Source organism: Rattus norvegicus, chromosome 1, assembly GCF_021556685.1.
Source record: "Rattus norvegicus strain SHRSP/BbbUtx chromosome 1, alternate assembly SHRSP_T2T, whole genome shotgun sequence".
Taxonomy (NCBI): domain Eukaryota; kingdom Metazoa; phylum Chordata; class Mammalia; order Rodentia; family Muridae; genus Rattus; species Rattus norvegicus.
The window spans coordinates 209,227,856-209,242,322 of NC_141534.1; the positions used below are offsets into that span (position 1 = coordinate 209,227,856).

The 14,467-nt window shown below is 44.6% G+C and overlaps 1 protein-coding gene across 26 annotated transcripts in view; it reads left to right on the forward strand.

The window, feature by feature from the left end:
• Phrf1 (PHD and ring finger domains 1) overlaps positions 1-14,467 on the forward strand; it is a 33,197-nt gene that overhangs the window by 7,000 nt on the left and 11,730 nt on the right. For 18 of the 26 annotated variants that reach the window (XR_015658247.1, XR_015658252.1, XR_015658249.1 and 15 more), the window contains 6 exon segments: positions 1,450-1,655; positions 4,613-4,696; positions 7,623-7,750; positions 11,167-11,264; positions 11,535-11,710; positions 12,706-12,835. Coding sequence is in view for 22 of the 26 variants with exons in the window: in XM_087614544.1 (XP_087470670.1) it covers positions 1,450-1,655; positions 4,613-4,696; positions 7,623-7,750; positions 11,167-11,264; positions 11,535-11,710; positions 12,706-12,835 (822 nt within the window). In the remaining 4 variants the exon portion in view is untranslated. 26 annotated transcript variants of the gene reach the window in all.

The window sequence follows — 14,467 nt, forward strand, 5'->3', positions numbered from 1 at the left end:
TCTTCTCTTTGACTCTGCTACCATGAGCCTCAGCTCGCAGGGGAAAGCTAGAGTTAGTTGTCATTCTGCTATGGAAGCTCCGTTTTCTAGCCGATTGTTAACAGCCATTCTTAGCTACTATGTTATCACACTCCCTTTGAAGTGGGTATAGCTGTTTGTGTCCTTCAGTGCCAGCACGAGCAGCCCCTGTGCTTTGCAAGTGCTCACCTGTGTAGAGGCAGAAGGATCAGGGAGTTCAGGGTCATCTTCATCTACGTAGCCAGCTTGGACTACGTGAAACCTTGTCTCAAAACAAAACAAAACAAACAAAAACAAACAAAAAAAAAAAAAACACAAGGAGCTGGCACGATTGCCAAGTGAATGACGGTGTTTGCCACCAAGCCTGACAGCCTGAGCTCAGTTCCTGAAATTCGTATGGTAAAAGAGAGAAACAGTTTCCATGGTTTACCCTCTTCTGCCCAATAATTAAACAGATGGTTGGTTGGTTGGTTGGTTGGTTGGTTGGTTGGTTGGTGGTTGATTGGTTTGGTTTGGTTTTTAAAAATCCTTTAAAAAGAGCTTATGTGGTAGGATTGATCAACCAGGGATAGTTCCGCTTTATGGGTTGGCAGCAAGGCTCTGGAGAAGGGCAGCCTAGCACCTTTGTTATTCCTACTCACAAAGAATCAAATTCTGAGCCCCAGTACGATCTGCTTTTCTGGTCCTTGTGTTAGGTGTTTAGTAGTTCATAGGAGCTTGTTTGCTAAATGCATCTTCATGTTTTCCTTCTGACCCAGCCCCTGCTTCATACTGCCGAGATTGACCAGATCTTTTATAGTCACTAATCCAGTTAGGATCTTCTGTCTGTATTCCACTAGGAAGGAAGAGATGCCCAAGAAGAAGGTCTTATCTAATAGCATATATTTGTCGTCATTGTGTTGAAAGACTTGTGCAGCTATGCAAGGGTTGTCCTAAGTGGGCATTCTTAGGGGTGTAATCATTATTTTGTCCTGTGTATCCTCCACGCCCTCAGAGCTGAAGACTGAACCTGGGGCTTTAGACTTCTAAGTAAGTGCTCCCCATCATGGAGCTGAATCCCTAACCCATGGTGGTTTAGTTGTTAGTTCCATCTTCTCTGCAGCCTGTGGTAGCTCTTGAACCCTAACTTCTCGGATGTTATCTCACAGACTCAGGTGAGAGGAGCTAGTGTAGTCACTTAGCCAAGCATCCCTGTCCTCTTAGCTCTGGGCAGCTATGGACAGAGAGGCTTCAGGTAAGGGGCTTGGTTCCTCAGAATGGGTATTGTGTGAGTATGCCTTTGCGGGTAGGTAGGAAGGCATATTTCAAGAGGAGCTGGGATTCTGGCTAGAGGCAAGTGTCCTGAGTGTACTTGGCTCTGCTTGAGGCCAGTCCTTGAGCATGCACTTGTTTCTATAGTTACTAAAAGCATAACATTTCCATTTACCCAAGGTTCTGAAGATTCAGAAGATGGAATAGAAGTGCCAACAGCAGCAGTGGAGACTCAAAGGAAGCTTGAAGCTAGCAGTACACCCAATTCTGATGACGATGCAGAGAGCTGCCCCATTTGCCTCAATGCATTTAGAGACCAGGCTGTGGGCACCCCAGAGACCTGTGCCCATTATTTCTGCCTGGACTGCATCATTGAATGGTCCAGGGTGAGTTGGCTTTTTACTGGGCTACTCTTACCCTTTGTAACTAGGCCTTCTCTGCAGCAAAGCTGAACACAGGGCTGAGCCCAATTTGCTCAGCACTGTGGGGATGTGTCTGTGGGTGACAGGGCTTCAGAGAGGATGGCTCTGGCTTTTCTGAGGATCAGGACATAAATTCTGAGAGAACTTCACATAGTAAGTGTGAAACGGCCTCTGTAGATACTGAAATGGTATAAGTGTGATTACTCAGTCTGATGGCAAGATGATGTGTGTACAGGTATGTGGTGTGTGCCTGTGTTTACATGTAGAGGCTAAAGGATGTCGGGTATCCTGCTCTGTCAGTTTCCACATTATTCCTTTGAGACGGGATCTTTTACTGAAGCTACAGCTAGATTGGCAGCCGGTAAACCCAAGCAGTTCTCTCATTCTCTGTGGTATTAGCATTAAGAGATGCAGGTATAATCTTACCCAGGTTTTTATGTGGCCGTTGAGATCTGAGCTTGGATTCTTGTGCTTGCATAACATATCCTCTTATCCATTGAGCCAACCCCTTCCTTAAGAGAAAAAAAGTCAAATAAGAGGTTTTATTGCCTGCTTTTCTGACTGTCCCCAATGATGCTGGTAGTGTGGTGACAGATCCCAGCAATGTTATCAGGGTTATGCCTCTGATACTCCATTCCTTCTCCCCAAGTAGCTTCAAAGCGTCTCTGTGGTTCACTGTAAGTGGTATGCAGATGGCAAATGCCTTTCTTGTGCCCACAGTTCTGTCAGCGTAGTTTATTGTGTCAAACTTCTTTTTTCTCTTGTGAGTCTCACTGATTAGATTCAGATTAAGTTATTTCATTCTTTAAATTGAACAGCAAGAGGTTGGATGTGATGACACATGCCTATAATCCCAGCATTTAGGAGGGAAAGACAAGTAGTGGGTCTGAGTTCAAGATCAGCCTGGTCTATATAACAAGTTCTAGGCCAACCAGGGCTACATAGCTAGAACCTGTCTCAATTAATTAGTTGAAAAGCAAGTCAGTCTGTTTGCTGTGCTTATGATGTTTTTTTTTTTTTTTTTTTTCGGAGTTGGGGACCGAACCCAGGGCCTTGCGCTTGCTAGGCAAGTGCTCTACCACTGAGCTAAATCCCCAACCCCTATGATGTTTATTGGTAAGAAGGCATTTGAAAATAAGCTTATTAGTAAAGATCTTACATATCAGTTCAGATGTTGGATTTTGTGAGATAGCTAGGTACTGGGTTAATGAAGGTGAAAAATTTAGACTTAAAAAAAAAATGAGTCAGGGAGATGGGTGGTGGTAATAGACACCTTTAATCCCAGTACTTGGGAGGCAAAGGCAAGCAGATCTCTGAGTTTGAACCAGCCTGGTCTACAGAGCCAGCTCCAGGATGGCCAGGACCACACAGAGAAACCTCTTCAAAAAACCAAGGATGGGGGTAGATAAATAAATGAAATATAATCAGTCAGGCACTGGAGAGATAGCTCAGCAATTAAGAGCACTGGCTGATCTTTCAGAGGACCTGAGTTCAGTTCCCAGTGCCCACGTAGTTGCTTACAACTGTATAACTCCAGCTCCAGGGATCTGACACCTTCACATAGACATATAAGTAGGCAAAACACTAATGTACATAAATTAAAAAAATAAGATCAGGGTCAAGGAGCTGGTCCAGCAGCAAAGGATCTTGCATCAAGCATGACAGCCTGTGTTTGCTCTCTAGGGGCCACATGGTAGGCGAGCACTACCTTCAACAAGCGGTCCTCTGACCTCACCTCTCACAGTCAGTCAGTCGGGCTGGCCAGCAGGGAAAGCACATTGTCTTCTAGTCTCTTCACATCTGCTGTGGCACGCATAGCCTTCCCTGCCACCTCACCTTGTGGGACATGTGGTGCACAGCTATAATTCCTAGCATTTAGGAAGATTGCCATGGGTGTGATGCTAGCTTTGGTTACCTAGTAAGTTCTAGGCTAGTCTGGGCTACAGAATGACACCCTGTCTCAAACTCTTCCACCAAAAAGAAAGGGAGGGAGAGAGAGAAATTAATATTAAGCCAGTCAGACCAGGGAAGATACAGTGCCTTGGTTCTCACATAACTGTAGTGGCAGGACATGAAAGAGAGGTGGCAGACCTGGGTGGCCCTCAGTTTATACATTTATCAGAATGTAGTGGAGTACACAGCTAACAAAGGTATGTTTTATTGTATGGTATATTTCAGGAAAGGCAACTTGAGCTGAATAGACAAGGAAAAAAATCTTTGTAGCCTACATCTGATTATCATACACACTGAGACCATGTTCAAGGTCCCGTGAGCAGTTCACAAAGGCCTACGAGAAGATCTGGGATAGCAGCAAATAGACTGAAATGCTGGTTACTCAGTGTTTCCCTTCCCTGCTCTCCTTTTCCTTCTCACCTACACGACACCTGTATGGGAGCATGCATCCCGCTTGTTGACCATTCTCCCTCAGTAGCATGGTGACCTCAAGTTCTCACCATCCAGTTCTAGCATCTTAGCATAGGACTTCAGCCAAGACCAAGGCGATCGGTACAGATTTCAGTGTAAAAGGAATTATTATTATTTTTGTTTTTTCAGGACAGGGTTTCTCTGTGTGTATCCCTGACTAGCCTTAAACTCGAAGAGATTGCTTGCCTGTGCCTCCTGCTGCCTGCCTCCCAAGCACTGGGATTAAAGGCATGCACTACAACCACCTGGCTAATAAAAACAACTTTCTAATTTGTTGTTTCAGATAATCTGTAGATCAGGCTGGCCTCATATTCATAGTTCTCCTGCCTTGGCCTCCCAAATGCTGGGATAATGGCCAGGTGCTACCACCTCCATCTTAAAACTGTTGCTTGTTAAGTGAATTCTTCATTTTGAAGAGAGTCATAATGATCGTAATAAGTAATTGATGAGTAATGAGGGATTATGCAGGATTCTAATCCAATCTTTATTTCTTACAGAATGCCAATTCCTGTCCAGTTGATCGAACAATATTTAAATGTATTTGTATTCGAGCCCAATTTAATGGTAAAATCTTAAAGAAGGTAAGTGTAGATACTGCCTACCCCTGCTTGTATTCTTGTAGGAAGAGCATGACTTGCTTTTTTTCTTGTGAGGTGGTTGTCAGTTCAATTAGGCTTAAAAAGGAGTGACTCAGGCATCCTTTTCGGCCCTGACCAAGCCTAGGGCTAGGACTATCCATATTTACTGGGGCATAGAGTAGGAGTCATGGAGATGTTAGGGGTTTCTGGGCTTCTGTTTCCTCACACCTTCTTACTACAGAGCTTCTCTTTGGCCTGTCTCCTTATGAACTGCACTCTTGGCATGTGGGAGGTTGCAGTAGGGTGGGACAAAGGGCCATCTAACTGAAGTTTGGAAAAGTACTGTTGGGACTGGAATGAAAGGTGTTTTTGCTTATTATTTATTGTCCTCTCTCTTTCTCTTCTTTCATTACTCCTTTTTTTTCTCTGCTTTTCCTATCTGTCCCCCCAAACCGCCCACCTCCTTTCTTTTTTTTTCTTCCTTTCCATGGATTAAATTCTAGGCCTTGTGCATGCTAAAGCAAGCTATACAACCAAGTGCTACAACTTGAGCCCTGATTGTTTTTTGTTTTTTTTTTTGTTTTGTTTTTTTTTAAAGATTTATTTATTTATTTTATGTACAGCATTCTGCCTGCATATGTGACTGCAGTCCAGAAGAGGGCACCAGATCTCATTACAGATGGTTGTGAGCCACCGTGTGGTTGCTGGGATTTGAACTCAGGACCTCTGGAAGAACAGTCAGTGCTCTTAACCACTGAGCCATCTCTCCAGCCCAAACAGTTTCTTTTTTTTTTTTTTTTTTTTTTTTTCCGGAGCTGGGGGCCGAACCCAGGGCCTTGGCGCTTGCTAGGCAAGCGCTCTACCACTGAGCTAAATCCTCAACCCTGATTGTTTTGTTTGAGAGAGGGTCTCACTGTGTAGACCACACTGGCCTTGAACTCCCAAGAGTTCAAGAATGCAGGAATTAAAGGCATGTGCTACCACTCCCCATGTATCCCTTGTGTTTTTTTGAGACAAATTCTTACTGTGCATCAAAAGATCAGCCTTGCCATGGTTGTGTACATCTTTATTCTCAGAACTGGGAGGTAGAGGTGGGTGGATCTCTCTCTCTGTTTGAGGACAGCCAAGAAAACATAGTTAGATCTTAAAAGGTGGTGGCACACACCTTTAATGCCAGCATTTAGGAAGTAGAGACATCGGCAGATCTGTGTGAATTCAAGGCCAGCCCAGTCTACAGAGTTCTGGGACAGCCAGGGCTACACACAGAGAAACCATGTCTTGAAAACTAAATAGACAGACAGACAGACAAACAACACCAATAAAACAACAAAACAAATTTCAGTTCTCTTGTTCTTTGCCTTCTGATCCTTTTGCTGGTGATTGAACCTAGGACCTCTAACAGGCTGAGCAAGCTCTGTGCCACTGAGCTACATGGCAGGAGTGTTGTTGACCTTGTGCTTTAAAGTCCTCATGTGCTCTCCGCGCCTGTGCCTGGCACTCACAGCGCTGGTGACTCAGTTCCATGATGTATTCTCACACCACAGGCTTGTCATCATGTTTGTTGCTTACTTGTTTGTTTTTAGAGACAGGGTCTCTGTGTAGCCCTGGCTGTTCTGAACTTACTGTAGACCAGACTGACTTCACACTCTCAGAGATCCACCTGCCTCTGCCGCCCAAGTGCCCAAGTGCTGTGATTAAAAGCCTGCACCACCACTCCTGGCCCCTGGTGCAGTTCTTGCTTTTACTTTTCTAGTTACTTGCCTTGCCGTAGAGACAACATGAAGGTCACCTATGTCTTAGGGTTTTTTGCTGCAACAAAACACTGTGACCAAAGAGCAAGTTGAGGAGCAAAAGGCTTATTTGGCTTATACTTATATATATTACTATAATGAATACATTATTGAAGGAAATCAGGATAGGAACTGAAACAAGGTCGGAACCTGGAGGCAGGAACTGATGGAAATGCTATTGAGGCTGTAGAGGGTTGCTTGCCTACTGACTTGCTCCTTATGGCTGGCTCAGCCTGCTCGCTCACTCCTTTCTTTCTTCCTTTCGTTCGTTCATTTGTTCATTCTTTCTGTTTCTATTTTTGTTTTTGTTTTTTTAGAAATAGAGTTTCTCAGCCCTGGTTATCCTGGAACTCAGATTTATAGATCTCCCTGCCTCTGCCTCCAGAGTACTGGACCTAAACACACGTGCTACCATGCCCAGCCTTCAGTCTGCTTCCTTATAGAACCCAAGACCACCAGCAGAGAGATGATACTACCCACAATGGGCTGGGCCCTCCCCCATCAATCTCTTAAGAAAATGTCTTAAAGCTGGATCTTATGGAATCATTTTCTCAGTTGTTCCTTTCTTTCAGATGACTCTAGCTTGTGTCGAGTTGACATAAGACTAGCCAGCATACCATATATTTGTTTATTCAGGATGTGGGTCCATAGGACCTGTCTTAGGGTTTCTGTTTGTTATGATAGCATCATGACCAAAAGTAACTTGGAGCAAAAAGTTTATTTTGCTTATCTGTTTCAAATCACAGTTCATCATCAAAGGAAGTCTGGGCAGTAACCTGGAGATAGGAGCTGGTGCAGAAACCATGGGGGAATGCTGCTTATTGGCTTGCTCCCTGTGACTTTCTCAGCCTGCTTATAGCACCACAGGGCCATAGCCCAAAAGTGACACTATTCACAATGAGCTGGCTAGAAAATGCCACCCTGTTTACCCATAGTCCAGTCTGATAGGGGTATTTTCTCAACTGAGATTTCCTCTCCTAACATGATGCTAACTTATGTCCCAGTTGACATTTTAGCTAGCACACAGCCCACGTAGATCTTTGGTCAGTCGATTTACTTTAGATTAGATACGTCTTGTCCTATGAATTGACCACTCAGATTTTGAGGATATGTTCATTAACCAGTATTTCTGTCTTCAGATTCCAGTGGAAAACACTAGAGCTTGTGAAGATGAGGAGGCTGAAGAGGAAGACCCGACCTTTTGTGAAGTGTGTGGCAGGAGTGATCGTGAGGACCGGCTCCTACTTTGTGACGGCTGTGATGCTGGGTAAGGGTAATGGTGCCTCATACCTGCCTTGCGGGCTGTTAGGTTTGGCATGGTCAGGAGAGCAGGGTGAGTACTGAGGACTCCATTGTGGAGTTCGGCCCTGTGAGTCATAAGCAGTGACACTGATAGCTCTCCTGCCTCCTATATCTCTACTTCCTTGGGCTGCTCAAAGGCCATACAGTATGTCATGGCCAAGAAAAAAGGGAGGAGAGTGGACTCACTGGCCTTAGGAGAGAGGGCAGGCCGGCTGAGGACTACATCATCTTGCTGCCTGGATCTTTTTATCATTATTGTTATTATTTTCACTATGTGTGCAGTCTATATGTGAGTATGTACATGTGAATACAAGTGTTTGTGGAAGGCAGAGGCTTTGGGTCACTCTGGAGCTAGAATTACAGACTGGTGTAAGTTACCTGAAGTGGGAGCCTTGTACCCTGTGGGAGTGATAGGGTTTTAACTGCGAACCATCTCTGGCTCTCTCCTTTTGCCTTTTGATATACTTGAAGTCACTTTATGCTTGTGAGCCTGTCTTCTGGGACACTGCTTGTGTTCTTTGCTCACCCTTTGGTCTCTGAGATGGAACTGGCCTCCCCTAGCCTCTTGTTGGATCTTTGGCTATTGGTTAGAAAGATTTTTCTGCTATAAAATTATGGCCAGTTACAGAAATATTCTTGCAGTGGTGAGGCTGGTAAATCTGGAATGTTTCCTAGGGCAGAAAATAGTAGTTTGAAGATGTGTCCATGCTGGGAGCTGTTTTCTGAACTTGCCCATGCTCTCCTGTCACTGGGGTTCTTCTGTGCCGCCATTTTTGCTAGCTCCACTGGCTGGACTTTGGTGTATAGTTTATACCCAGGAGCTGACTTTCAGCACCACAGGGATCACCTGTGCCCTCTCAAGCCTGTGGAAATAGTTAGTACAGTGAATACCAGCTTGTCTTCCAGGCTCCGGCAGATCTACCTGCCTGCTGCTGCCCTTATTGCAACCCTTGGACCTCACTGCCCCTGGGTGCTACTATTCCGTAGGCTTGGTGTCCCTCATTCCTAACATTTGTTTGAATCCATGTTTTGCCACATTGTCTCCACCTTACGGATTGAACGAGTCCTACAAGCATCTAGGACCTCTTCTCTCTTCATTTGTGGATTGATTTATTTTGAGACAGGGTTTGACTGTATAGTCCTGCCTGGCCTGGAATTGGCTATGCAGACCAGGCGTGCCTGCTTCTGCCTCCCAAGTGCTGGAATTCAAAGCATCTACAATCTTGGCTGGCTTGATTATTTGTGAGATGTAGATCCGCTCTGTTGCCTGTGCTAGCCTCCAACTACTAGACTCAAGCAAAGACTAACAAGTATACACCCCACACCTAGCCCTATTAATTTCGTTTTATTTGTTTGTTTGTTTTTGGCTTCAAACATGTAGCAGTTCTCTTCTCTGTTGTAGGAGCTACAGATGTCGACTTCTAAGCCTGTTGTCTGTTAAAGCTGTAAATCGGGGCTTTGTTTCTAGTAGTAACTGACCAGGAATTTCTGGGGGTTTCTCTATCTTCATGAAGTTTTTTGTTTTGTTTTAGTCAAGAATTACACTTGTAAATTTCATATTGATTTATGTATTTCACTTAACAGATGTAACAGTGTAAGCATTAAAGGTCCTGATAGATCTAAGATATTAAAATTAACACATATTAGTGATTCTTGTGCTTCTAAGCACCTTAATACTGTTGGCTTTTACATTTTTTTTTTTTTTTTTTTTTTTTTTTGGTTCTTTTTTTTGGAGCTGGGGACCGAACCCAGGGCCTTGCGCTTCCTAGGCAAGCGCTCTACCACTGAGCTAAATCCCCAACCCTACATTTTTTTTTTTAAAGATTTATTCATTTATTATATATAAGTACACTGTAATGTCTTCAGACACACCAGAAGAGGGCATCGGATCCCATTACAGATGGTTGTGAGCCACCATGTGGTTGCTGGGAATTGAGCTCATGCCCTCTAGAAGAGCAGTCGGGTGCTCTTAACTGCTGAGCCATCTCTCCAGCCCTACATTTTTTTTTTTAATATCTTCATAGTTGTCTCTCAATTTACAAGTCTAAAATTTCTCATTCACTTTGAAATGAAATCACAAGACTTTCTATGGATGTGGGGGGCGTGTTGCACACGTTGGCATCTTGTGAAATAAGTGCAGGTTGTCTTTGAGTTTTAAGGGATTAATGACTGAACATTAAAGGTCATAATTAAAGGTTCACAGGGAGACAGGAGAACATGAGAGAAGGTCTTAGGATGGACTTTACTTGAGTCTCTTTATGGCTTTTCAAGTTTTGTTGCATGATGTAAAGTGGACCACGTTTCACGTGACATTCCAGTGAGGGTCACACACCTGACTGTGGAGGATTCGCAACCACCGTAGCTCCAGGCACTCCTGTGCACACACTGTGTGTGCACGTGTTCATATACTTCTTCGTTTTGTAGGGTTTTTTGGTTGGTTTTGTGGGTTTTGTGGTTTTGTTTTACTTTTTAGTTTTGGTTTTTGAGACAGGGTTTGTGTAGCCCTGGCTGCCATGGAACTAGCTCTGTAGAGCAGGCTGGCCTTGAACTCACAGAGATCTGCCTGTCTCTGCCTCCCAAGTGCTGGAATTAAAGAAAGTTGCATGCTTGCCCGGCTCCAGACGCATAATACAAATCTCAAGTTTTTTTTTTTTCTTTTTAGAAAAAGAAGAAAGGTAGAAAGTGTCAGTACAACTCTCCCCAAAGTTTATTCCTGGGAAGCTTGATGGGAAGAATTTAAAAATAAGACCTGAGAGAGCATAGTAGCTCACACCTTTAATACCAATACTATGAGTTCAAGGCCAGCCTGTCCCACATAGTGAGTTCTAGGATAACCAAGTTACATAGTGAGACTGACTGAAAAAACAAAACCACAAAAACAAAGGATATGGACAGAGAAAAGCCTAGGGACTGAGTGCAGGGCTTCTTGGGGTGCCCTCTTCAGGAACCTCTTGCTCATCTCTTTGACGCTCTCCATGCCCTGTCCATGGTGGTCCACCAAGGTCCTTGGTGGCATGATATGATTGAAGCATGGTCAGTTTGGCTGCACTGTAATGATCTCTCTGCCAGCGTGGGGCAGGACTTTCGCTAGGCAAGTGTTCTTTCCCAAGCCCCATAGAACACTCTCTGTAAAGAAAGATTACGTAGTCATCTACTGTCAGACACAGTGGGTCAGAGGAGATTAGAGTTTCTGTGGCCCACTTTGGGAGTGGGGATTAGAGGCAGGGACTGTGTTTATACTGAGGACCCAATAATATATGGAAGTGATTCAGCCGTTGGCAGGATACATTGCAGACTAAACATATTTAGTCTTTGCAATGTGGTTTCTTGTGAGACTTGAGGTCCAAGGCCAAGACTGGCACTGAACTGTTGTTCCCATAGGTACCACATGGAATGTTTGGACCCTCCTCTCCAGGAGGTGCCTGTGGATGAATGGTTCTGCCCAGAGTGTGCGGTCCCTGGTGTTGATCCCACTCATGGTAATGTGCTATCCTTTCCTGCAGAGCACTTGGGTTTTTCCTATTGTCAGTTTTAGAGAAGGACCTTGGAGAAAATCTAGACTTGTTATGTGGGGAGAACTTTCATCAGGGAGAGGGCTTTCTTTGAATTCCTTGGTAAGAGCTGGAGGAGTTTAACCTTTGGAGGCCATGAAAGGTTGTCAGTTTGGGGCTCTCAGTTCTTAAGGCTAACTGGGAAAAGCTTGTGATATGAAGTGTACATGACCCAGCAGCCCACGGCTCTCTCCTAAGATGCAGCTCCTGTGAGTGATGAGGAGGTCTCCTTGCTACTGGCTGATGTAGTGCCTACCACCAGCAGACTTCGGCCTCGAGTAGGCAGGACCCGGGCCATCGCTAGGACACGGCAGAGTGAGAGAGTGAGGGCAACTGTGAACCGGAACCGGATCTCTTCTGCCAGAAGGGTCCAGGTAAGTAGCCAGCACTGAGCTGGGTCTAAACAGGGTGGTCTCAGGGTATGGGAACTGAACTGAAGGGATACCACAGGCAGTAAAGGGTCCGTAGCATTGTCCCGTGACAGCCCACCATGCATGCAGTTAATCTGGCAAGAGAGCAGATGCATCCATTGAAGACACAGTGTTTCACCTATGTGCCAGCAGGACCAGTAGGACTGGCTTCTCTAACACTTTGATGGATGGGATGATGATTTGGGGAATTTGCTCTAGTGTGAAAATGGCCACTTACTGGCTCTTCACCCCTTCCAGGCACAAGAGATTCTCTTCTTCATGCCTGGCTCCTGGCACTCATTGTTAGATGTCTGTGACCACTGTTCTGGGTACTGAGGGAGCTTAAAAGTTCTTTCTGTGAAGTCATATTCCTGTGGTCAGTATAGTGACATCATGGTTCAAGTTCCAAATGGGTTGAAGGACTGGGAACTATCTTCTGTCCTATGCCCTCTCTCAGTAACCTCCAATTTTGTACTTGAGTCTCAGCTCATGCTTGCCATCCCTCTTTGACTTTGTGTGCAGGGTAGTGTTGGGGCTGCTATTTCTCACTCGCTTCATTGTTTTCTATCTGCTGGCTCATTCCTTAGTCCCTGCTAGGCCCTGACCATCACATGCCTGCCTCACCTGGGCTGAGGCAATGCTCCTGGCTCCCACCTGCCCACTTCCTTCCTGCTTGGACCTGATAGCAGCTGAACCCTCTAGTTCATCCTTTGCCTGATCTTCCCTTCTAGAACTTTGCAAAGAACTACTGTCCTTGTGATCATGCTGTCCACTTTTGGTAGGAAAGGAGGGAGGTGGTTCCAGTCTCAAACTATTCTGGCCTCTCTGGTCAGTTTTCGTCATATTCAGGGATCTGAAAGGGAGTCTGCACTGACAGGATCTACTCACATGGCCCAGCTCAGTGTCCCATCCGTTGAAAGGGTGGTCACCCACTGAGTGGTGCTGTCCCTTGTATGCAGCATGTGCCACGGTACCTCATGTCTTCTCTGCTGGATGAAACTATTGAGGCTGTCGCCACTGGTCTGAGCACAGCTGTATACCAGCGTCCCTTGACACCTCGTGTTCCTGCAAAACGGAAAAGGAAGGCAGGTAAGCTGGCATAATGGGCTTGCCTCCCACCATCAGCTCTGTTTCAGAGTCCAGATATGTGGTCATTTCTGATTATTCCTGCAACTTTCTCAGCCAGAAGAATAGTATACCCTTCACATTTGTGGGTTCTATACTGTCAAGCTCATCTAAACCTAGTTAGAGACTATTAGGGAGAAAGAAGCACATCTGGATTGTTTGGTACAGATGTACCGTCATTCTCTGATTGAGACAGTATTTGCTGTTGGCATGGCTGCTGCATTTCCTAAGTGAATAAATGTCTGGAGCTGGTGTAAACTATCCACAAACACCGCTGGCACATAGAAGGGACCTAGAACCCTGAGACCACCTCTGCATCCTGATCTTGTCTCACTGACCCACCCTTCTCCTTCACATTAATGTTTGATGTGCCTAGCAGATGCAACTCAGTGTGGATTTAGGGACTCCTCTCTCCCTAGGTGGGTCATAATCAATCTGTAGCCTCTTAAAAATATACTTTATTGGGCTGGCAAAGTGGCTTAGCAGAGATAAAGGTGCGTGCCACCAAGCTTGATAAGCCAAGTAGGATCCCTGGAACCCACTGATAGAACTGGCTGTACAGGTTGTTCTTGATAGGCTGTGTATGTGGTGCGCTCACACACAAATAAAAATTTTAATTTACTTTATTCACATCTGCACAGTAAAGTACATGTACCCACTGTAAGTGCATCTTACTCACGGTGTGATTTTTTTTTTTTTTTCATCATCTATCAGTCTGGTTCCCACTAGATCCAGTGGAACTCTCTGGTCTTGCTTCATTTGCTACCACAGTCTTTAGAACATGTGTGATGTGTATTTTTCCATTATCAAAGAGTCTGTTAAAGTGCCAGTTTGTTGACTTCTTATGTGATGGTCATTTGTGTTATTTCCCAATTGCATTTCCTAAGGAGAAGCTACAGCCAGGTGTGGTGGCACCTGCCTTTGGTCCCAGCATTTAGGAAACAGGCATGTGGATTTCTAGGAATTGGAGGACAGCCTGGTCTGCATAGTGAGACCTCATCTCAAAACCTAAAAAAACAAACAAAATGAATAAAACTACAGAAAAATAAGTTTATAATCCCTGACCTTAGCTTAGGAACTATTGACAATAGATGACTTCTGGGGGAAGGAAAATCAGTTTCTTTCTTTTTTTTTTTTTTTCTTTTTTTTTAAAGATTTATTCATTTATTATGTATAAGTACACTGTAGCTGTCTTCAGATACACTAGAAGAGGGCATCGGATCTCTTTACAGATGGTTGTGAGCCACCATGTGGTTGCTGGGAATTGAACTCAGAACCTCTGAAAGAGTAGTTGGGTGCTCTTAACCGCTGAGCCATCTCTCCAGCCTAGAAAATCAGTTTCTTTAAAGGCATGGCCTCTAGGAGATCAACTGTTCCAGTGCATGGCTCTACATCCATGCACTACAAATTAGACGTGGTGGTTTATTTTAAAAAAGAAGAAGAAATCATGGAAGTTGGGAGGGGGTGGAAGATAAGGATTGGATCTGGGAGGAGTGGGTGCTAATTTTATCAAAATGTTGTATGCCTGTATGAAATTCTCAAAAAATAATAAATACATTTAAAAAGAATAAAAGTGCTGGAAACTACATTCATGCA